This window comes from Sebastes fasciatus, chromosome 6 (genome assembly GCF_043250625.1).
Source record: "Sebastes fasciatus isolate fSebFas1 chromosome 6, fSebFas1.pri, whole genome shotgun sequence".
NCBI classification, from domain to species: domain Eukaryota; kingdom Metazoa; phylum Chordata; class Actinopteri; order Perciformes; family Sebastidae; genus Sebastes; species Sebastes fasciatus.
Genome location: NC_133800.1, coordinates 979,307 through 1,002,504, shown reverse-complemented (window position 1 = coordinate 1,002,504; position 23,198 = coordinate 979,307). Strand labels below are relative to the sequence as shown.

Below are 23,198 nucleotides of genomic sequence, written 5' to 3'. Positions count from 1 at the left end.
ACTACGAAAAAAACGGAGACTATGTTGACTGGCAAAGTTATGTTTAAAATGTACAAACATCATCTGTGTGATTCATGGATCAATTCAAACTGGAACAAATAAATATTTATCTCTCTCCGTTGACTACCGTTCATATTTTTTATGAAATAAGGTCTGATGTGGTCCACCTGAAGGGGTGGGACTTCCCCTTTCTATATTGTGTTGATGAAAATCTCTTTTTGATTGGTCCTCTCCGGCATAAGGTCAGAGGTCGTCAGGTCAGCCACAGAGCAGATTACAGGAGACATAATAAGTGAGGATGTTTAAAGAGGATAATGTTGGTTGAAGGACTCCAGTAATTCATCAGCTGTGACCTGATGTGACTCATAGCTAGCTGCTTCTCTGTGCAACACACAGTGAAGAGTACACAGCAGGTGAGGTTGCACATCACCGGAAACTGAAACGACGCACTACAGCACCATAAACGTACTTCTGTCCAGGACCCAGCAAGTCAGGAGGAAGTGAAACTAGTGATTCCAATAAAAGTAAGAACACAAAGCAACTTGTAAAAATGGGAATAAACACTTGTGCCGATAATCACTTGGGTGAACACATGGCCGGCTTTACAAGTGAGTAAACCTATTTGTGAATGCATCGGTAATGTACACAAGCACGCCAAATATATCCAACAAGTGGTGGCAACAGCTGATGCAACCTGAAGCAAGGGGGATTAGCTGCTCTGAGTCCAGAAGTAATGCATTACAGCTACTCTTAGTAACTAATGTACATTTCTAAAGCCTGTTTAAGTGTGTTTTGACTCATGTGCACATTCTGGTCACGTTCATTTGAATAGCTTTTTCAAGTCAGATCACATGAAGAGAAAAGTATTGCAACAAGGATTCATTACCTTTAAGCCTCATTGGCAGTATGTCTGTAACCTGTTATTGTGTTACTATGACCCACATTATTTTATTTATTTTTATTTATTAATTTATTTGACAGGGACAATACATGGCATTGTTATACTTAATTAAAGTGCAACCAATGTAATGTACAATATAGACTTCTAGCTTTAGCTTATTTGCAGACCTGGTCCCTGGTTAGGCTTTTAAGAAAAAATGTAAATACATAATACCACATTATACATAAAATCACCTAATACAACATCGTACATTACAATCAATTTACATATGTATGTTTCCAATCAATAATCTGTGATGACAGGTTTGGTTTAGTTTCAGCCAGTGTTTCACCTTTTCATTAAACGTTTTCAGGTCAGGTTGTATTTTTATTTCTGTTGGTAGGGCATTCCAAAAATGCTTCCTTTTACTGAATAAGATGACTGACCGAAGGTTGTTTTGTGCTGTGTCACTCTGCAGTTACCATTTGTTGATCTCGTAGTGGCTATTCTATTGGTATTCAATTTTGTGACATATGGATAAAGTACAGCTGGGAAGAAACTGTTCACACATTTAAAAATCAATTTGATAAAAGAAACTAAGCAGCGTATACTTTATTTAGAGGTCATTCTATTTTCATCCTGTTCATTGATTTTTTTGTTTGTTGATAAATTATTTTTTACAGGTATATTTTTGTCCTCTCTGTCTACCATGTTCCACACCTGTTTTGCTACTACAGAGACTGATCTAGTACGTCTGACCTCAATGTCAAAATATCTTTACTATTAACTATATATCGTTATAGTTTTTAATATTTCACAAACAATAAACATTGAAATAATAATGTAACAATGTATTATAGTTTAAACTAAACACAGCATGATGTTAAAAATGAATTCAGTTTCAGTCAGCTAAATGCAGTTCAATAAGGAAGATGCGTTCACTGCCCCTTTAAGAGTGTAGTCAAAACAAAGCGTGGCCTGGCTCCGGCCGCACGGAAGTGCTTTGGTTTCGGTGGTTACTGCCCACAATAGTAGGAGAGAAATGAGGGCTGACACATATTTAAAATTCAGTTAGCTCTCCTAAAAGCGTTTTTCATTTCACTAGTATTTGATGTTTCATTCCTATTCTATAGATATTGCCTGAACTGAACGAAGGCTAGCTAGCTAGCTTGTTAGCTAGGTTCACTCATGTCAGCAGCCATGCCGTCCTACTCTGAACTGAGGAAAAGCAACCACTTCTACTACTTCATCAAATTTACACTCAATATCTACTCAATGCTCTTCTCGGTAAGTTTCTGCTTCATTGATTGGCATATATGCGCCATAATAACAGTGTGTGCTTATTGTAGCCAGTAGCCAGCCACCAGCCAGTAGCATCAGTGAGTCATCTCACCAAACTTCATTCAAAACACCTGCGTTTAAATGTGCTATCTGCTGCAGCCACATGCACGCATTTCACAACATAACATCAGGTATATTACGAGTCTATGGGATATACTGTACAAGTCGGCATACACCCTGAACAACGAGCACGACTCATCGGATCACATTTTAAATGTAAATCACGGATTCGCCTCCAACTGCAGCGAACATCCACCTGAATACCGTTCCAGCGTGAGATAGCTGGGTATGGGGTACAGCTCAGATTTCATTGATTAATAGCCGTGTGTTGGCTCGGGCGCATTCCGTATTTACCAGGAAACTATAACGAATAGGGAGTAAGATGTCAATTGTGATAACAATTAGTGTTTTTGTTGTTGAGCATAGCAATATTAAGTTGCTCTATTTTCTAATGGGATTTGGTTTGGAATTCTCAGTATACTAGCTAGCTGCTGAATGGTTAGCTTGCAGGATGGATATTAGCACTTGAGACACCATGCATCCTCCTACATTTGAATCTGTTGTTCATACAATAATTTTGGACAGTCAAATAATAAACCAATCTACCGAGATATGAATAATAGTATTTGGTATTGAGACAATACACAGTGATCTGTGGCTAGCAGACAGCCCGGTGCTGCAGGGCGTTGGATCCACTTAAAGGGACGAGAATGGGGGTAAATAGTTCCGCCGACAGAAAATAGGACCAGGCTCAAAGGCGCTTTTGTTGGTCATCCAACCAATCAGGCTCACATTATGATTAAAATGGATCATATACTTACAGTAAATTATATATTGATAATTTATTATGATACCTGATGATGCCCTATCTGACATGTAAACAGGTAAAGTTTTCTTGTACAGAGAGAATTATTCCAACTTTTTAACATCTGGTCCTGGCGTGTTCACAGCATCCTGGTTAATTAGGAGTAAGGTGAGCCAACAAACAGCAATTCACTTCAGTAAAGTTTCACTGCTCACACTGTTTCAATCTGATGCCAACACTAGACTGTGGTTATTTCATCCAAATAATCAAAGGTGTATTAAGTATGGCAAGATACTAGACAGGATATTAATTAGAGATATCGGCAGCATCATCTTGACTAGTCAAAACTCTGATTCAAGATATCCCTAATTACATTTTGACCAGTATGATTCAAACTATTTTTGCCGTTCATGTGTATGAGGTTTCTCATTACAGATATCCACAATTCAGTTGCAGAATTGCGGATATCAGCAACTGAATTATGACTAGTTGTTATTCTAGTTTCAGATATCCACAATTTAATTCTGACTAGTCATAATGACGTTGTAGATATCTCTAACTGGAGTTAGTACATTTTTAAATTTCTGGAAATTGTAAATTTCTAGCACAACTCTCTGGTGAACAAAGCTCTCGTTGGCCACAGACTCCTGATGATGAGCTCTTTCTATTTCATGTCATTTTCTAACTATCTGATCCACAGCGGTCCCGACCACTCGTCTCACAGCCGGCTGCACATAGAGACCGATTTTATGTGTCCAGCTCGGAGGACTAAAGGCTGGTTGTGATTAAAATGAGCTTGTATCTCATTGTCTACCTCACTACGGTTAGAAAGAGACCTCGTTGGTGTTTGAACTATGTTTCTCTGATGAGTTATTGATCCGGGAAGTTTGAATCTGTCAATATCTTTCACACTTTACCGACTATCCAAGTTAGCTAAAGCTTCTGCTGACACTGTTCAGATGCTTTGTTGGGTCGATATCCAATGGGAAGCCTTGATGAGCAACGTCATGACAACAACTCTGACTAGTCATAATGAGGTTTGAGATATCTGTAACTGTTATGTAGGATAGTCAGAACTGAATTATAACTGTTGTTATGACTAGTCACAATGATGTTATAGATATCTGGAATAAGAATTGGGACTAGTCACAATGACGTTATAGATATCTGGAATAAGAATTGGGAGTAGTCACAATGACGTTATAGATATCTGGAATAAGAATTGGGAGTAGTCACAATGACGTTATAGACATCTGGAATAAGAACTCTGACTAATCACAATGTAGTTGTAGACATCACTAATGTTAATTCAGGATAGTCAAGCCTACTGTAGCTATCAAATGTTAACAGCTTGCCATAGTTAAGGCCGTTTTGAATGGGATGTCCTAGGTGATTCACAGATTCAAGCATCAAGCTTAGTAAGCTTATTATAGAGTACGGTCTAAGACCTGCTCTATCTATAAAGCGTCTAGAGATAACATATGTTATGATTTGACGCTATATAAAAATAAATTGAATTGAATTGAATTTCAGTATTTCCCACACTCCCACACTAACAGTTTTCTTTTATTAAGCCGACCCTGGTGTTTTGTTCCTCCATCTCACCCCTACAACACCTTTATCTCCAGGAACATTGTCAGAATAATGTTCAGTTTGCACCACCACCACCAATCTGCCCGACTGTGTTTGTCCAATATACAGTATACACCCTAAAACACATTATTGAATATGACTCCAAAACATCAGTAGTTTGATTCCATTAGTGTTTCATATGATGTGTGGATGCTGTCTGTCCCTCTTACCGCTGTGGTTTAGGACAGTGTGGCCCAGCTTAGCTCAGCTCAGCACAGAAAAGCTTCTACGTTTGGTTAATGTGATTTCAGTGTGATTCTTATGACAGGACTAAAGCTGCAGGTGTCAAGTGGGATTTGAATAGGTCTGGTTGATTTTATTTCCTCTTTTTCACTCCAGGTTAGTGACAATCCTACTGTATCTGTCCCATCATACTGCAAATAACATGCAGTTACATTTAGCATTGCATTAGGACATTACACAAGCATGTTTGCTACAGGTAGCTCCATCCTTATTGTAAAGCAGGCTTGAACACCATGGAGCAGTATACATATACTTGAACACCATGGAGCAGTATACATACTGGGATTAGGCTATTTCCTGGCTCCATGTATCTTTGCACCGTGTCCCTGTTTAGCAGTCATGGGTACCGTCAGAACCCATCAGGATCTAGTGAACAAACCCTTAGACCACAAGGCGTCCCATCGTTCCATCATCCTGGAATGACGGATTCAATAACAGTTCCAGGTTTTGCCTTTTTTTCTGGATGGTAAAAGTCTGCTACTCATTTTTATCTTCATTACTGCAGCAGTGAAGGCAGGAAGGCTGACTCTGGAGGTGGGATCCAAGCCAACTGTATCTGCCAAAGCTTTATGGAGGGTTGAAGTAGATGGACCCGACTCTGAAGGCAGATTGAAAATCAATAGCAGGGAAGAACACGCTGGTTATGTCTCTTTTTGGAGCTGTTGCATCAGTCAAATATAAACAGGGGAGCCACACTCTCCGTTTGACTAATGTGTAGTCGACAGATATTTTACAGTTTTCAGCTTAGACTTGGTTAGCATTAAGATAAGATATAGATCATTGTTAATCATTCACTGTGAGGCTCTATGTTCCAGCACACGGAGCAGCCAGATGCAGCGGTGGAAAGTCATTTTTACTCTGACAGCTTTAATAAGCTTATAAAAACAATACATCGTTAAATGTATTAAACCAGCATTATATGTCCTACCATGTATTTGCCATATATGAAATTAAACAAGTGACTCCCTACCTTTTACATAAAAACAGTGTCTGGTTGGGGCTGCATGTCACGTTTCAGATGTCTGTGGGTAGTTTGCAGTTCCACCAAAGAGGGATCCTTCCTCTGAACTTCTCAGTGTTTTTTTTTTTATAAATAAATGTTTAAGGCCCCAAGAGGTACATTTTTCTAATATTCACAAGAGCAAAGATCAGAGAGAGGTCCAAAAGAAAAAAAAAAATAATACACGTGTGTAGCAGAATCTTGCAACCCACTCAATTTTTCTTTAGTGGGACTCTTGATCATGAATGAATCTGTTAGTGTGTGCTGTGCTATTTCACACTATAGGAACTTAACTGTTAAATTAAACAGAACATGTCGTTACATACCTGCCAACCATGAGACCTCAAAAAGAGGGAGGATTTCTAAACCAAAGTGGGGGGTCTGGTGGTCCTCACCCAGAAACATTAGAGTTTCAGAGACTTTGTTTCCTTCATTCTGGTGACTTTAAAAGAGTGAAAATAACAACAGCATTTTTATGTTAAACTTTTGATTTTACCTTTAAAGGGATTGTTTGTAACTTCTTACACGTATAAATCATTGCTGGTCGGTGTCCCATGCGCGCTCGCTGACTGCGCTGTTCAGACTCAGACTCCAACACAAACTACAGTGAAGCACCAAAACCTCTTGGTTGTATCTTGTGAAGCCCGTCTGTTAAACAGTGTTGGCCGCGGTCGGAGGACGCGGGGGAGACCGTAGCTTTGGTCTCCAGGACCAGAGTCTCTGCTGTACTCTGCTCTTCTGCTCCTCTGCCTGCCTTCACTCACACACCGCGCTTGTTCTCACTCGTTCTCTCGCTCCACTCTCACGTGCATGCTGCTCACTCCACACTGCAGAAGAGTTAGTTTAGCTCTGAGAATATCTAGTGAATGTACAGTGGACGTTTGTGCAGAAATAACTGCTGCAGCTCCTCCAGACCAACAGAGGTTTCCCGTGTCTTGTGAAGTGACGGGGCTCCGCAGAGAGAAACGTTATCGTCTCCGACCAAAACTCCGGTGTCTCCCCTGTTCCCTCCGGCCGCGGTCGGGAGGCTGAGGCAAGAAAAGCCAACACTAGGATCAGCATTGATTCATGGAGAGACCTTCATCTGGTCAGCTAACATTACTGCAGTGATATTGTGCTTTTAGCTGACGTGTGTCGCCTCACTGTTTTGAGCGATGCTCTTTCATGTCTATGTAGAGCGAGCACAAGCGCCAGCAACAGGACGCTGACTTTAGTTGACTTAACGGCCACAGGTGTTGCTGTTAACAAGACATTTCTGATTCTTACAAACAGTCCCTTTAACTCCCAGGAAAGAATATTGAATAATTTTCCCCTCTGGTGTGAACTTGTTTGAATCTCTGGTATAAACCAATATTCATCAGTTTTTAATTCATTCATACATTTTTTGCACCTGCTTGAGTATTTCTTTGTCTTAGTTCTCTCCCTCTCTCACTCACTGAAGCTCCTTTCAGACACAACGCGACAACACCACCACTGACCTCTGAAACCCGTTATTTCCAATGGCTTGCGCCGCACAAAGAAGGCTTTTCTCTGCTTCGAGCAAAGCCCAACTTTGGGCGCTGCACGCTGTGACCCATTGGCGAGTGCAGCACAATGTTGTGTCGCGAGCAGCTCTCTTCTGTCAGAAAAAAGATGAGGTGTAGTTGTTGTCCAGATGGACAGTAGGGCTGATACAGGCTGTTCAGTGCCAGAAACGGGTTGAGATAACAAAAAGGTGTGAAAAATTGCCATAAATCGGGAGAAATATGGGAGAATTGTGACCCTGGGGGAAACCGGGGAGGGCTATGAAAAACCTACCGGGAAAATGTGGAGGGTTGGCAAGTATGACAAGTTATGTGTGGAGTCTCTCACATTTTACACATCTGTTACGATTTTATAAATCCTTTGGTGTGGGCCAGAACACTACCAACCCTGGCTTTAAGTAGGGATGCATCAGTATTAACAATCTAATAGTGTAATTAATAATAATTAAATACTCGCAAGGGCCATTTTTATGCTGACCAAGTATTTTTACATGTAATAGTTGAAGTCTGTTTTTCTGAAGCTGAATCCATGTGGTGGTTGTTATTCTCATGGATCACTGTGACTTGGTCCGACTGAATCCCGGCTAGACAGGATAGTATTGGCTGTTTAATCACTCATATTACATAATGGAGACCCAACATATGTGCAACACTTTATTCCAGCTGTAATTTGAGTTTATTCAGAGAATGAAGAATGAAAGTGGGTAAGCTGATGTCATCAGGTCGGTGGTGTTGTTAAACCAAACTGACTTACAATCAGTCACTTTTAATTACTGCTTTTAATGTGCTCTTATTTTCAGTAGAACTGGCTAAATATCATTAAAGTCATACTCTCTGGTGCCACCAGTTGTTGTTGGCTTTTTGCAAACGGTGATGATGTCATCACAGGTGTGTTACTCATCCAATAAGGCGTCTTGAACTTACCTTCCATGAGAGGGCTGATGTCCCGTCGTCTTTGTTCACTGTGTAATTCCACTATAAGTGGATCTAGTTAGAGTTTCTGTGGTCTGGAGCCTCATCCTGCCTTAAGAAGCAACACATCCACTCAAAGAATTACATTAGTTTGGATTTCAGTGGAGCATCTCCATGTCCTGACGGAAACGCCCCAAAAAAAGCATGTATTGTGATTTTTGTTAACTTTGTTACCACTAGACCATGAGGGGAACAAGTTGAATCATACACTTCTAGGGACTTTTACTTTGGAAAATCTCTAAATGAATCCAGTCAAAATGTTTGATTTTCAGCATGTATGTAGTCAGAGATGTCCTGAAGTCAAATATATCAGTCATTGTCAGGAATTATTATAACCCCAAAATCAAAGAATAAAGACATTTCCCTCACAGATTAGTGATATTTTCTTTTTAATTTATAAGGGACATGTAATGTTTTATACTTCTGGTGAATATAATCCATCAATCTTATTTCCATAAATGTATTTTGTATCTACAGTTCCCTTTGTTAACACCTTATTTTGAAAAGCGGACCTAGTCCCACGTGTCTACTTCCCACGTGTCTACTTCCTCTAACTTCTCCAAGGTGGTCTCTAGCTCTCCCGTCAGCTCCGTTCTCTTTATCCATCCATGGTCAGTTCCATCGGGGCCGTTTCAATGCAGAGAACAGAAATGTCAGTATCTGGGTGTTCTACAGTTGTAGCGTCGGCCCATTTGACCACGGAGACGAGAGCGACGGCCGGCTCCACCGCACGTTACGGCGATACGATAATGTTTCCTGTCCGTGACAGAGTTAGCATGCAGCTTTAGCTCTGCTCTGTCTAGCGCTGCTTCTCCTTCAATGTGTGAAACCCAAAGTGTTTCCATCCTTTACTGGATGTGTAGTGTTTACCACGCTGGATTTAACAATGGAGGGTGCAGGTCGTATCCACGCTGACCCTCCAACGTTTTATACTTTCTGAGGTTAGTTTTGGTTGACGGATACGGAACGGATATGACGTCAAGATACACAGACTACCACAATAAAAGCGATAACTTCTCCACATAGACTCTGATGAAGCAAATATATCCATTCTGGTATTAAAACATCTATTACAAAATCGTTCACCTCTGGCCTCTTGAGACACAAATACTACATCCCAGAAGACACATGACAATTACTATATAGTTCAAAACACTATTTGTTGCTCATACTGAGGAATGTCATGTTTTTTTATGAGCTCTTCTCTCTTCCCCCACTTCCTGCCTCCAGCTGATGGGTCTCTGTGTGCTCTGTGTGGGGGTGTACGCTGAAGCGGAACGGCAGAAGAACCGAACCCTGGAGGGCCTCTTCCTGGCCCCCGCCGTGGTGCTCATCCTGCTGGGCCTGGTGATGTTTACAGTGTCGGTGGTGGGCATGGTAGGATCGCTCCGGGACAACAAGACCCTGCTGCACATGGTAGGGGGGGGGAGGGGGCATGAGTGCATGTCTTTTAATATACATGGTGTGTGTGTGTGTGTACATGCACAACTCTTTTGTTTAAGGGTAGCATTTTTATTTTCAGAATTGAATATAATTTGGGTTGCTAGCTGAGTAATGAGGAATAAAGCAGAAAACTCATACATACGAGGGTACTCTACAAACTGTGTTTAAACTAGGGCTGTCAAAGGTAACGCCATAATAACACGTTAACGCAAATTTGTTTTAACGCCACTAATTTCTTTAACGCAACTTGAGCTTTTTAGGTTGTAACGGCTCAGTTTTAAAGCTAGAGGGTAGATCCTGGTATATGAAACTAGTAAACCGAATGAATCATTGGTACCTTTTATGGCCATTTTCAAAAGGGGTACCTTGACCTCTGACCTCCAGATATGTGAAGGTCAGAAATGGGTTCTATGGGTACCCACGAGTCTCCCCTTTACAGACATGCCCACTTTATGATAATCACATGCAGTTTGGGGCAAGTCATAGTCAAGTCAGCACACTGACACACTGACAGCTGTTGTTGCCTGTTGGGCTGCAGTTTGCCATGTTATGATTGGAGCGTTTTGTGTTGTTCATTGATTTACAATAATAAATATATACATACATTTGCATAAAGAAGCGTATTTGTCCACTCCCATGTTAATAAGAGTATTAAATACTTGACAAATCTCCCTTTAAGGTACATTTTGAACAGATAAAAAACGTGTGATTAATTTGCAATTAATCGTGATTAACTATTTTAATCGATTGACAGCCCTATTTTAAACATTTATATACTGTATGTGTGTGTATATTTGTATGTAAATATACACACATCGTGTTCAAAGTTTGCCCAACAGCAGCAGTTCATATAAAACCTTTAAATCAGCGATCACTTCGGATGCTTTCTTTTCACCTCCGAACCAGAAGCACAGCTGCTGGTTTTGCCAATAAGAGAAAACGAGCCAAAAGGGAGCGGGGATATATTATTGTGGTTGCTATGCAACTATCTAATTAGCTTAGCTAAATAAACTGAAGAGAAAAGGGGATTAAGAGTTCACAATAAAAAAGGAAGTCAGTGATGTTTCTGCTCATGCTGTGATGAAGAGGAGCAGCTCATTTCATACCGAGGAAGCCATAAAGTTAATGTCCCTCTCTGAGAAACATTTACATTATGTTCCTTTATGCGCTGATATTTGCTTCTCTCAGCACTGGTAGGCTGGTTAAACCCAGTCCAGACTCGTTTAATGTTGATCCATTTGCCTAAACGCACACTCAGACTACAGCCGGAAAACCTTCATTCATCCCCAGAGACGATTTTATGCCAAAGATGCTGCCTGTAAATAGTATAAATAATTCTATATATAACAGCAGAAGACATGCGATGTTGATTAAATATGTATCTGACATCTGAAATAACAGGTGTAACCGGCTAAATCTGGAACAGCCTAATTTTTCACCATGTTCAAAACTAATAAGTTATAGGTCTGATTTGACTGAAACTCTGTGAAGGAAGGTGGTGACAAAAGTGTCATTGTGAAACAGAATGCAGCACAATAATCATTTAATCTTGATTATATTGTTTTCATAATCGTTGGAAGCCAATATTGAAAATAAAATTAGATTAATTGTCCAGCCCTACATTGATGTATTGAAGAATGAATTTGTATTCAAGGACTAGTTCATTTCTTTCCCAAAAACCTGGAAACCGTTATCCATGCCTTCATATCTAGAAGATTAGATTACTGTAATTCATTGCTCTCTGGCCTCAGCAAAAAATCCCTCTCCCACCTCCAGAGGCCTGTACTACGAAGCAGGATTAGCGGTTAGCGAGGTAACTTCAGGGTTTTCAGGTGTAAAAAGGTGGATCTCTTTTTACCGGGGTAGATCTCCATGGTAACTGATGCTGAACAGCTAACCTGCTCCGGAGCAGGTTATGTTCCAGATAAGAGATCAGCTCATATAAAAGCACCTCCTACTGACCAATCAGAGCTAAGTTCGGGGATGGTATGATAATATTACACAAATATGAAGAAGTTACAGTCCTAATCAGACTAAAAACAACATAGTTTAAACTGATAAATGAAGATGTACAGTCATAATCAGACTAAAAACAGCACAGTTTAAACAGACAAATGCAGGAAGGACAGCTGTATTTATGTTGTGGGTGTTTACCACTTTGAATTATGTTTTTATATTTATTTTTTTTACTTGGTCTCAAGTCCATTTAACACCGCACAGCTGAAAGGAGGTTCAAATAGTCATATACGCCACGTTCAAGCCACAGGATATAAAGAAGTGTAATCCATTCATCCACTGCAATCCGAAAAGGCTATTTATATTTAGACGACTATGTCTGACATTTGAGTGTTCCGTTAAATTAATAAGTCTGTTAATTTACGCATTCACACATCGGGAGTTTTTTCTTTTACCAGCTGTTCTTCCTGCATTTGGCAGCTTCAACTGTGTTACTATTAGTCTGGATTAAGTGTTTAACTTATTCGTATTTGTGTAATATAGTTTACTCTTCCTTTGTAAAATGTGTCTCTGCCCGTCTGTCTGCAGTCTGTAGACTTGTCCATGTCTGTGATTGGTCAGATACTGCAGACACCTCCCTGTTCATGTGAACACGCTCATAACCAGATGGAGAAACCCTGGGTTGATTTACCGAGTTGGTAACCAACTTCGTAGGCCCGCTTAGCGGGATCTCGTTTGTTAGGTTAGTTAAACCAGATAACGAGAAGATACCCTGGGTATGTTGAACTGACTTAGTAGTACAGGCCTCTGCTCAGCCAAAACTCTGCAGCTAGGATTTTGACCCGGACAAGGAAACATGACCACATCTCACCGATCCTGGCTTCCTTACACTGGCTACCTGTTGCTTTTAGAATTGATTTTAAAATATTACTGATTACTTACAAAGCCCCGAGAGGCCTTGCCCCAAGTTATTTATCAGATCTATTATCGCCTTATATCCCTTCCCGCACTCTGAGATCCTCGGATGAGTCGTTCCTTGCGGTTCCAAGGTCCAGATTCATTCACAAAGGTGATAGAGCCGTTCCAGTCAGGATAGTCCTAGACTATGGAACGACCTGCATGGGGAGCTCAGGGCTGCAAACTCTTGTTGTATTTGAAACCGCCCACTACATACTACTGACTAACGCAGTATGCAGTACATTTTCAACTCCAAAAAAGGCAGATAACCACAGTTCCTGTTAATTTATAAACACCATATTTGTTGTGATATTTAAACATGTAAGTAAAAGCCTCTCGTCTACAGACGATGCCCACAGACAAGAGGTTGGACTCTCCTGAAAGGCTAAAGTGGGATATCTTTTAGATATGGGTAGCAGCGTTTAAGAGACTGAACTGGGTATGTCTGATCAATAAGATCGATCTTTTTTGCAGTAAAAGCATGCCCAATGGGGTATCTGACCGTGGGTGCTGAGATGGGGGAGATCTCAAACTGCACGCTTTCGCCTTCAATGTTGGTGATGTCAGAACGAATGGTACGGAGGGTAAGTACCTCCTCCTTTCCCTCCAGTTGAAGCTGTTGGACAGCAGCAGCATTGAAGGCGAAAGCGTGCAGTTTGAGATCTCCCCCATCTCAGCACCCACGGTCAGATACCCCATTCGGCATGCTTTTATTTCCATCCAAACCATGGTTTCTGCAGTGCAAAAAGTACATTAATCAAATTAGTAATATAAATTAAATACTAAGTAACAAAATTAACAAGCTGTTCTGAATAATAATCAATAAATGGCTTGAAAACAAGGGAATGCAAATTAACATAGATCAAAATAACAGGCTTACATTCACAGGGACGCATGGCATGAGGGTTGGATGGAGCAGCAGAGAGATCTGCTGGTTCTGCTGAGGGCCTTATATAGTGTTGTGAAACACACCTGACTGCAATTGGCAATCAGGGGGATGATTGGCTTCAGTGGCTTGAGGCACATCTGTCAGTAGTTGGCCAGCAGGCAGGGAAATGATTGCGATGAGGTGATCCTGTCCAACAGAGACTGCCATTTTGACAGCATGGAAGAATTTACTACAGGTCTCTAGAGAGCTCCAGCCGGCTCATAGCAGTCTGTGAGCGTGACCGCCTGGCTGGTAAGGTAGCGACCCTGGCAGGCGCTATAGCTAGCTGTCACGACAGTTTGTGGAGCTTCTAAACTCTAAACGTTGAAGCAAATGTTTGATTCACCGTCTTATATCGTAAAACTGTCAACATTCTAAATCTACACAGTTGATTTCTCACCTTAACATTTTCAGAAGTGAATTTAGTGATGAAATAGCTACGAAAAATTTAAAAAACTAGCCGTTTTTGGCTGTTGTTGTTGTAGCCTGTAGCGGTCCAGAGCTGTAATAACTAATACAAGTAGGACTAATAACACAAAACCAATAGTAGTGGATGTAAAAGAGTGATAATACAACTATCGGAATTGATATCATTGGGTTGTCTTCAAACGGAGCTTCCAGCTATCTCAGTCCACCATACATCTGGCTAGCTCACCAGCACTGTCCAGCATCTCTCCTCAGTACGTCCATGTGTGTTGGTGTGAGACGTCCCTGTGATCGATGCCCGTGCGTTGGTTCCCGCAGCATCAGCATGCTTGCTGGGAGTTCTTGATGTCTTTGGCAGTGACCGAGAAGTCTCATTCTCCAGGCTGCCACTTTGTCACTTAGCTTTGGTAGTCCCTCGTTAGCCTTGGTAGTCCCTCGTACAGACGGAATTAATTAATGATGGTAGCAGTTGGTGTCAAGCAGGCAGCAGACGCGGCAGCAGATGCAACCACAATCCCGGTGACATCCAGGTGAAACCCCGCTCCAAGTGTACCCCTGCCCCAGGTATAACCTCGCTCCAGGTGTAACCTCGCTCCAGGTGTAACCCCGCTCCATGGTTACCTGTGAGACAAGAAGGCACAAGGACTCCCGGGAAGGAATGTTGTTAGTAACAATGAATGGGACATGAATATATACAGAAGGAGAGAGGAGCTCAGTGTGTCATAGGAAGTCCCCCAGCAGTCTAGGCCTATAGCAGCTTAACTAGGGGCTGGTCAAAGACAGCCCTTACTATAAGCGTTATCAAAGAGGAAAGTCTTTAGCCTACTCTTAAATGTAGAGACGGTGTCTGCCTCCCGGACTGAAACTGGGAGCTGGTTCCACAGAAGAGGAGCTTGATAGCTGAAGGCTCTGGCTCCCCATTCTTTTGGAGACTCTAGGAACCTCAAGTAACCCTGCTGCATTCTGGGAGCGCAGTGCTCTAGTGGTGTAATAGGGTACTATGAGCTCTTTAAGATATGATGGGGCCTGACCGTTTAGCGCTTTGTAGGTGAGGAGGACGATTTTAAATTCTATTCTTGATTTTACAGGCAGCCAGTGCAGAGAAGCTAATACAGGCGTAATATGATCTCTTTTTCTAGTTCTTGTCAGTACACGTGCTGCAGCATTCTGGATCAACTGGAGAGTCTTAAGAGACTTATTGGAGCAGCCTGATAATAAGAAATTGCAGTAATTGAGTCTAGAGGTAACAAATGCATGGACTCATTTTTCTGCATAATTTTGAGACAGGATGTGTCTGATCTTCGCAATGTTACGTAGATGAAAGAAGGCAGTCCTTGAGGTTTGTTTTATGTGAGAGTTAAAGGACATATCCTGATCAAAGATAACTCCCAGATTCCTTACGGTGGTGCTGGAGGCCAGGGCAATGCCATCTAGAGTAACTATATCATTAGATAATTCGTTTCGGAGGCGCTCAGGGTCAAGTACAATAACTTCAGTTTTGTCATCAGGAAATTGCAGGTCATCCAGGTTTTTATGTCCTTAAGGCATGCTTGAAGTTTAGTTAACTGGTTTGTTTCGTCTGGCTTGATCGATAGATATAATTGGGTATCATCTGCATAACAATGAAAGTTTATGGAGTGTTTTCTAATAACATTGCCTAAGGGAAGCATATATAAGGTAAATAGAATTGGTCCAAGTACAGAACCCTGTGGAACTCCGTGACTAACTTTGGCGTGCATGGAGGACTCATCGTTAACATGTACAAACTGAGATCAATCTGATAAATAGGACTTAAACCAACTTAGTGCAGTTCCTTTAATGGCAATTAAATGTTCCAGTCTCTGTAATAGGATCATCAAATCAAATCAATTTATTTTTGTATAGCGTCAAATCACAACAGAAGTTATCTCAAGACGCTTATATATATATATATATATATATATATATATATATATATATATCCAGGGGGAGAGAGGGAGAGGGGGAGAGAGGGGGGGAAAGGGGGAGAGAGAGAGAGAGAGGGAGAGGGAGGGAGGGAGAGAGAGAGAGGGAGAGGGAGAGAGAGAGAGTCTAGCAGCTGTAATAGCTAGTTGTACTACTAGTATAATATGAGGTTGTACTACTAGTATAGTATGAGGTTGTATTACTAGTATAGTATGAGGTTGTACTACTAGTATAGTATGAGGTTGTACCTCTAGTATAGTATGAGGTTGTACTACTAGTATACAATGAGGTTGTACCTCTAGTATAGTATGAGGTTGTACCTCTAGTATAGTATGAGGTTGTATTACTAGTAGAGTATGAGGTTTGGGATACAGCCTCTGTCACTTTCAAATCACTTTTAAGAACTCACTTTTTTAGAATTGCTTTTCTGTGATTTTATTTGTTTTATGACATTGTAGTTGTTTTACCCTTCAGGTTTTATAGATGTTTAGTTAGTGGCTTTTAGTACCTTTTGTTATCCCTGTGTTTTAAATGTGTTGTGTTTTTTATTGTAAAGCACTTTGTAACTGTGTTTTGAAAGGTGCTATATAAATAAATATTATTATTATAATTATTATTATTATTTGGTAGAAGTGTGACTAGGTGTGTTAAACGCTGTATGAATGTTCTCTTTGTCCCTCTGCAGTTCCTCTGTGTTCTCTGTGTGTTGCTGCTGCTTCAGGCCGTCGGCCTCACCACGGCGCTCATCTTTGAAAACAAGGTGAACGTCTTATTAGTACATTCTCATATATTAGCCCTAACGGTAGCCTCTAGCCACAGCCGGGTCACTACTGACTGCTAACAATGACCTCCTCTCCTCTCTCATTTGATCTAGACTTCTGCATTGTTTCAGAGCAGTATACGTGAAGGAATTAAACACTACTACGATGACCTGGACTTCAAAAACATCTTGGACTATATGCAACAAAAGGTAGTTTGAAATTTTATCTAGAAAATGTGACATTTATTTGGGAGATTTGTGGACATTAGTAATGATTACAAATTTGAATACTAGGTATTGTTATAAAGTGATGGTATTGTTTGATATTGTTGTGATATGCAGGTGTAGGATGAACAGATGTGGGATGGACCAGAAGGGGTTTACTCTGAGGATTTCAGTCCAACCAGTTTAGCACCAAGCTGCTCATTTCATATCACAGATGATGAGATTGTTGATTTCAGTTTGAACCATTTCTATTTCCTTATTTTCAGTTCTTACTGTTGTGGCGTGATGAGCACACACATACCTGCTCTGTCAGACCCTCCTGGGACGTCATCATTTCATGACAAACTGAAGACGTCTAAGTCTTGATAATGATACGACTGGACCTACAGTGTGATTACTTAGTATTATGGTTCATGTATGTATTTATGGTTCATGGGGTGGCTGTGGCTCAGAGGTAGAGCGGGTCGCCCACCAATTGGAAGACTAGAAAGGAGATGTATAGATGCAGGTCCATTTACCATTTACCATGTAGCTGGATCAAAGATGGTTCTTTAAAGGACACACCATTCGACATCATGTTTTGCTTCTCTAAAATCAGACTAGGAAATCTAAAGGTGTCTTCTAGAGCAGCAAAAAGACAAAGTAGTGTCTGTTGGTCTATCTGATGGACTGGGTAGAGCTGCAAACAATGCTGGGAATAAATAATATACATAATATATAATAATAATACATTAGTTGTGGCAGTCTACAGCTGCTAAATCTACAAAGAATACATGAATAAAAGAGAAATTGCTGCATGTTAGGGCTGTAAGAAAATATAAAATATTGTAATATTATGTTTTGTGATACTGTATTGATTCTCAAAATCATTGTATCAATTTTTAATTAATAGTTTACATGCAAAGTCAGTCAGTCAGAGTAGTGCTGTGATGTTGGATGTTAAAGAGACAGTGATAAATGCTAATGCACATCCCAAAAGTACTATACTCAGATTTTATGCATATGATGGTGTGTTATTTATACTATGACAATTTTCATAAAATTAGATTTAATAAATTGCTTACAGTATCGCAATATATTGAATTGTAACCCCTGTATCATGATACCATGATATCATATCGCCAGATTCTTGCTAGCACACAGCCCTACTACATGAGCTCTCTGAGATCCATTTTTCATCTGAGCATCAACAGTAGAAGTGACCTCAGTATTGGCTCCACTGAACCATATTCTGTACAGGTTCAGTTTCTCTTGTCTGTAATTGGTGTCCTTCATCGTCTAGGAAAGGTCTCAACACGTTTGACACAGGATTAATTGTCTCTGTGAAGTACTTAAAAATGTCAGAAACTCTTCAGTCTTCACATGAGCTACTGTTTCATCTCCACATGGACTTCAGTCTGCTGTAGGACTGGGATGTACAGAGAGATGGTTGTCTGGGTGGCGTGATGAGATCGGGTGTGTGGATTACACAGCAGACGCTGTAACTCAGCGGGATGGTTTCATCTGAAAGAGCTTCAGCTTGTTGTCGTTTCACATTTAAATTTGACGTGGACCGTTTGTTATGATGGCATGCTTGGTTCCTAACTGCCTTGTCTTGCTGTTTTGTCTTCCAGTTTTCATGTTGTGGAGGGGACGAGTATAAAGACTGGGGAGTCAACCAGTACCATTTCTGCAATGGTACTGGTCCACTAGCCTGCGGGGTTCCATATACCTGTTGTGTTCGCCGCAAGGTGAGTGCTGGAAATTTACACAAAATCCCATAAAACATCTGCAGCAGCTGTTACTTCCTGTAAATGCTGTCACACCTGTGTTACAGTTCAGTTGGTCCAGATCAAGGACAAAGAGACCTCTTAGTTCTCTAGTCGGGTTCGTGGTCACACTGACTTATTACAAATCAACCGCGAGGACTGAACACATGGGCTGGCTGGCAACTAACTCACTGATTGATCATCCTGCATCATCATCAGCAGCACATGAACCCCCATCGGGAAATCAAAATCACACCACATGTGATTATTTGGTGCTCACCAATAAATAACGGATTATGGGAAACCGGAGTTGGTTGAAACCACCCCAAGAAACTGCAGTTCAAGCGTGGATGTATTGTAAATGAAAGGAAACACTTAAAGGGACTGTTTGTAACTTTTTACACGTATAAATCTACCGGGTCGGTTTCCCATGCACGCTCGCATATGCGCGCCCGCGTGTGGCCGGAGTCTCTGCGCCGCTGCCTGTTTGCCTTCACTCACAAACCGTGCTCGTTCTCGTTCTCGCTCTCTCGCTCCAACTCACGTTCATGCGCGCTCACTCCACACTGCAAGAGTTAGGTCCAAGAGTTAGTTTAGCTCTGAGAATATCTAGTGAATGTTCAGTGGACGTTTGTGCAGAAATAACTGCTGCAGCTGTCCAGACCAACAGATGTTTCCCGTGTCTGGTGAAGTGACGGGGCTCCGCAGAGAGAATCGTTATTGTCTCTGACCGGCTGCCGGTGTCTCCCTGCGGGCGCGGTCGGAGACGATAACGTTTCTCTTCATGCTTCAGCCTCCGCGGCTGAAGCAGGAAAAGCCAACACTAGGATCAGCAGTGATTCATGGAGAGACCTTCATCTGGTCAGCTAACATTACTGCCAAGCAGCTGAAATATAGAGTGATATTGTGCTTTTAGCTGACGTGTGTCGCCTCACTGTTTTGAGTGATGCTTGTTCATGTCTATTTAGAGTGAGCCACCGCGAACCCGACGCTGACTTCAGTTGACTTAACGGCCACAGGTGTCGCTGTTAACAAGCATTTCTGAAAGTTACAAACAGTCCCTTTAACATAGTACAGTATATAACACAATACAAACTAAACCTGTAACGGACATTTAGTCAACTCACTAGCAACCTGTTCAGACAGGTAGTTGCCGTGTGTCCTATGGATCTGGATCACATTGGTTGCTTGGAAGGCCGCAATCAGACTGACAATGTTCACAGAGTAGAATGTAAATAGATGAAATTAGCTTCTCTTTGTTCGCACAGATTTTCAGTTTCTACTCTGAGATGAGGGCCCATTTCAGGGTAACCAGTTCAGCCAGTTAATTAGCAGGTATTCATACTAGGGATGCTAATTTAAAAAAAATTTTCTAACCGATAACCGACCCTCGTTAACCGATTATTAACCTGTGTGTGTCGCATGCAGCCGTGCTATTTTTAGTGCCTAACAAGCCGCCCAGCTGCAACAAAAAGCCGATGCACACACAGGTTAAATCATCATTTATCACCAGCTGCAGTGTATGAGCACAACAGACAACTGAGTCCCCGGTTCACCAGACCGGGAGAGTTACTGTAGCAGCCATGATGCTGCGTGCATTGTCCCAGTAAGTCTCCACCGCATTATTTAGTCCGTTAGTTTAGCAGTGAGATTGTCAGCTGTGTGTCTGCCCGGCGTAACGTTAGCGAGTGTCCGACAGACCGTGTGTGTTTGTGCTACGTTAGCAGCTGTAGCGTTGCTGGTGACTTCATGCTCGCCGTTGTCACACACATAAGGTCTGTCAGCGCGGCGTAACGTTAGTGTGTGCGTGCGCGTGTGCGTGTGGCTGTCAGTGGCGTGATAGCTGTGAACGTAGGTGTAGCAGACAGTGTGTGTACAGATTATTTGTCGGTGAATAAATGCTACAACCATGGATATATTAAGAGAACTGGATCCAGCGTTGGAGGCGGGGCCCAGTCATTCCTATGAGAGTTGCTCAGTGGAGCATCAAGGCAAGGCAGCTTTATTTGTATAGCACATTTCAACAACAGGGCAATTCAAAGTGCTTTACATAAACATTCAAGAACATTGCGACAAAGTGCAAAAGAAAATTACGACATAATTAAAACAGTTATAAAAACATTAAAACATTAAAGATTAGAAAATAAAAACAAGCTAAAAATAAAAGCTAGGATAGAAGCTAAAATAGAATATAACACAAAAGAGTAAAATCTCTAGTGCAGTATATAAGATCATTATCTGGTTTAATTAAAGGCAGCAGCAGCAAACAGGAAAGTTTTAAGCTTTGTTTTAAAAGAACTCAGAGTTGGAGCGGTCCTGCAGGTTTCTGGGAGCTTGTTCCAGATATTTGATGCATAAAAACTGAATGCTGCTTCTGCATGTTTAGTTCTGTCTCAGGGGACACTAAGCAGACCTGATCCAGATGACCTGAGAGGTCTGGATGGTTCAGAACGTAGCAGAAGATCAGAAATGTATTTTGGCCCTAAACCATTTAGTGCTTTGTAAACCAGCAGAAGTATTTAGAAATCAAAGTACCCGGATTTTGGCGGAGTAGCGTCTGCTCGGTCACATGACTTGGTCACGGGGTCCTAACGTCACGCCGTCATCACGGCTTGCGCTCCAGCCTCGATCTGGGTCTCACTCACATGAACGGAGGAAGGGAAATAACTCTGGATTCAGCTGTTAGTTCATTTTACAACTTTAAAAACGTAATGATTTAAATAAGGACTATTAAGAGTGTTCATACTGGGGAGTTGATTCACCTCAAAATAAATGATCCTCTGAGTTACAGACGTCTCTTTCCCAATGGAAGTCTATGGGAAAAAGTATTTTTGGGCCCAATGGCATCACGTGACGGACACGGAAGTTGTCGTACCGCCGTTTGGCCACTACGAAAGTCGGGATCGACAACCGGCGCTCTTCCTGGGGGCTTGGCTACAACTCCTCCAAGCCAACTTCCTGTATCTGTAACTCCGGCTCAGACTCTCTTAAGGGGGGCTGTTTAGGTGGACCAGCTTTTCTCCTTTAAGTGACGAGCCGCTCCTCTGAGTTTTGCTCAGCTTTCTAAGCTATTTTTTAATTTTCGTTTAACCAATTAATCGGTTAACATTTCTAACGTCGGTTAACGGTTAATTATTAACATCCCTAATTGATACCGATCTGTTCGGTGTCAGTGATGTTACAGCCATCCTGATAATCCTAGTCGCTGCTGATGGTGGTTGAGAGTTAGTGATGTCTCCTGCTTTATCAAAGCAAGAAGAAACACTTTATTATCTACACATCAGAGATGTAATTGATTGTGTGAGAGAAGTGTCTTGTATGTGGCCTTTAGCAGAGTTCTCTCTTTAAATGAACTGTTGGACCCTCGTGGCCCCCTCCACCCTCTATACGCCCGATATCACTCCTGACCCTCGGCTCAAAACACTGATAATGTCTCTGGAAGCAGTGGAGCTGTGCTGGAGAAATCTAATGACCGAATCATCCAATACTCTCACAGCGCAGAGATGGAGTTGATTAGGAAAACTGGCTGGGTTTCTACTGTTATCGGTTCCTACCTGTCGGGGCTACAGTCATTCTGCAAACGCTTGAGTTCACGCTCTGGCTGCCAGGGGACAGGAACACTCCCTGGTGATGAGCTTTACTCCCACACATGTCCCCATGGTGTTGTCTCTGGTCATCATAGTGCACCTAAAGTCTTGTCTCTGACTCTCTAAATCTCTAAAACTTTTTCCACAGGTAGGAGAGGTCATCAACACTCTGTGTGGTTACAAGACTCTGAATGAACAGGTAAGAGGAACAACTGCTCATTATAGACACATCTAGGACTCCTAACAGCACGGCAGCGGCTCATTAGGACATTTTAACATGTTGTACCCACTGAGATAACGTCTGCTGTCTTTTCTTTCATCATATTAGAGCTGCATAAATTAGTCAATTAATTGAGGAAATAATCATCGGATTAATTGATAATAGTCATTAGTTACTACATCATATCTTCACTATTATTATGTTTAACATTGGTTTTATTTAATCACACTGACACACTGGTGTTATCATGAGTATGCAGTTTAGGAATGAGCAATATGGATAAAATCATTGTAATTATCTTATATTATAAGAGGTTTTTTTTAGTATGTTAGTATGAATAGTACGTTAGTATGAATATTACGTTAGTGTGAATAGTACGTTAGTGTGAATAGTACGCTAGTGTGAATAGTACGTTAGTGTGAATAGTACGTTAGTAATTAATAGTACGTTAGTATTAATAGTACGTTAGTGTGAATAGTACGTTAGTGTGAATAGTACGTTAGTATTAATTGTACGTTAGTATTAATAGTACGTTAGTATTAATAGTACGTTAGTATGAATAGTACGTTAGTATTAATAATACATTAGTATGAATAGTACGTAAGTAT

At 41.2% G+C, this 23,198-nt stretch overlaps 1 protein-coding gene across 3 annotated transcripts in view; it reads left to right on the top strand.

Moving 5' to 3' along the window:
- Positions 1 to 1,824: 1,824 nt before the first annotated feature.
- Positions 1,825 to 23,198, top strand: part of LOC141768736 (tetraspanin-15) — a 57,635-nt gene continuing 36,261 nt past the window's right edge. Inside the window, exons 1-6 of one of the 3 annotated variants that reach the window (XM_074637046.1) lie at positions 1,825 to 2,167; positions 9,627 to 9,812; positions 16,736 to 16,810; positions 16,925 to 17,020; positions 18,649 to 18,765; positions 22,519 to 22,569. In XM_074637046.1, the coding sequence (XP_074493147.1) occupies positions 2,069 to 2,167; positions 9,627 to 9,812; positions 16,736 to 16,810; positions 16,925 to 17,020; positions 18,649 to 18,765; positions 22,519 to 22,569 (624 nt within the window). In that variant the 5' untranslated portion in view covers positions 1,825 to 2,068. Of the gene's footprint in view, positions 2,168 to 2,367; positions 2,508 to 9,626; positions 9,813 to 16,735; positions 16,811 to 16,924; positions 17,021 to 18,648; positions 18,766 to 22,518; positions 22,570 to 23,198 lie in introns of those variants that run through there. The other 2 variants (XM_074637047.1, XM_074637048.1) reach the window with 2 other exon arrangements.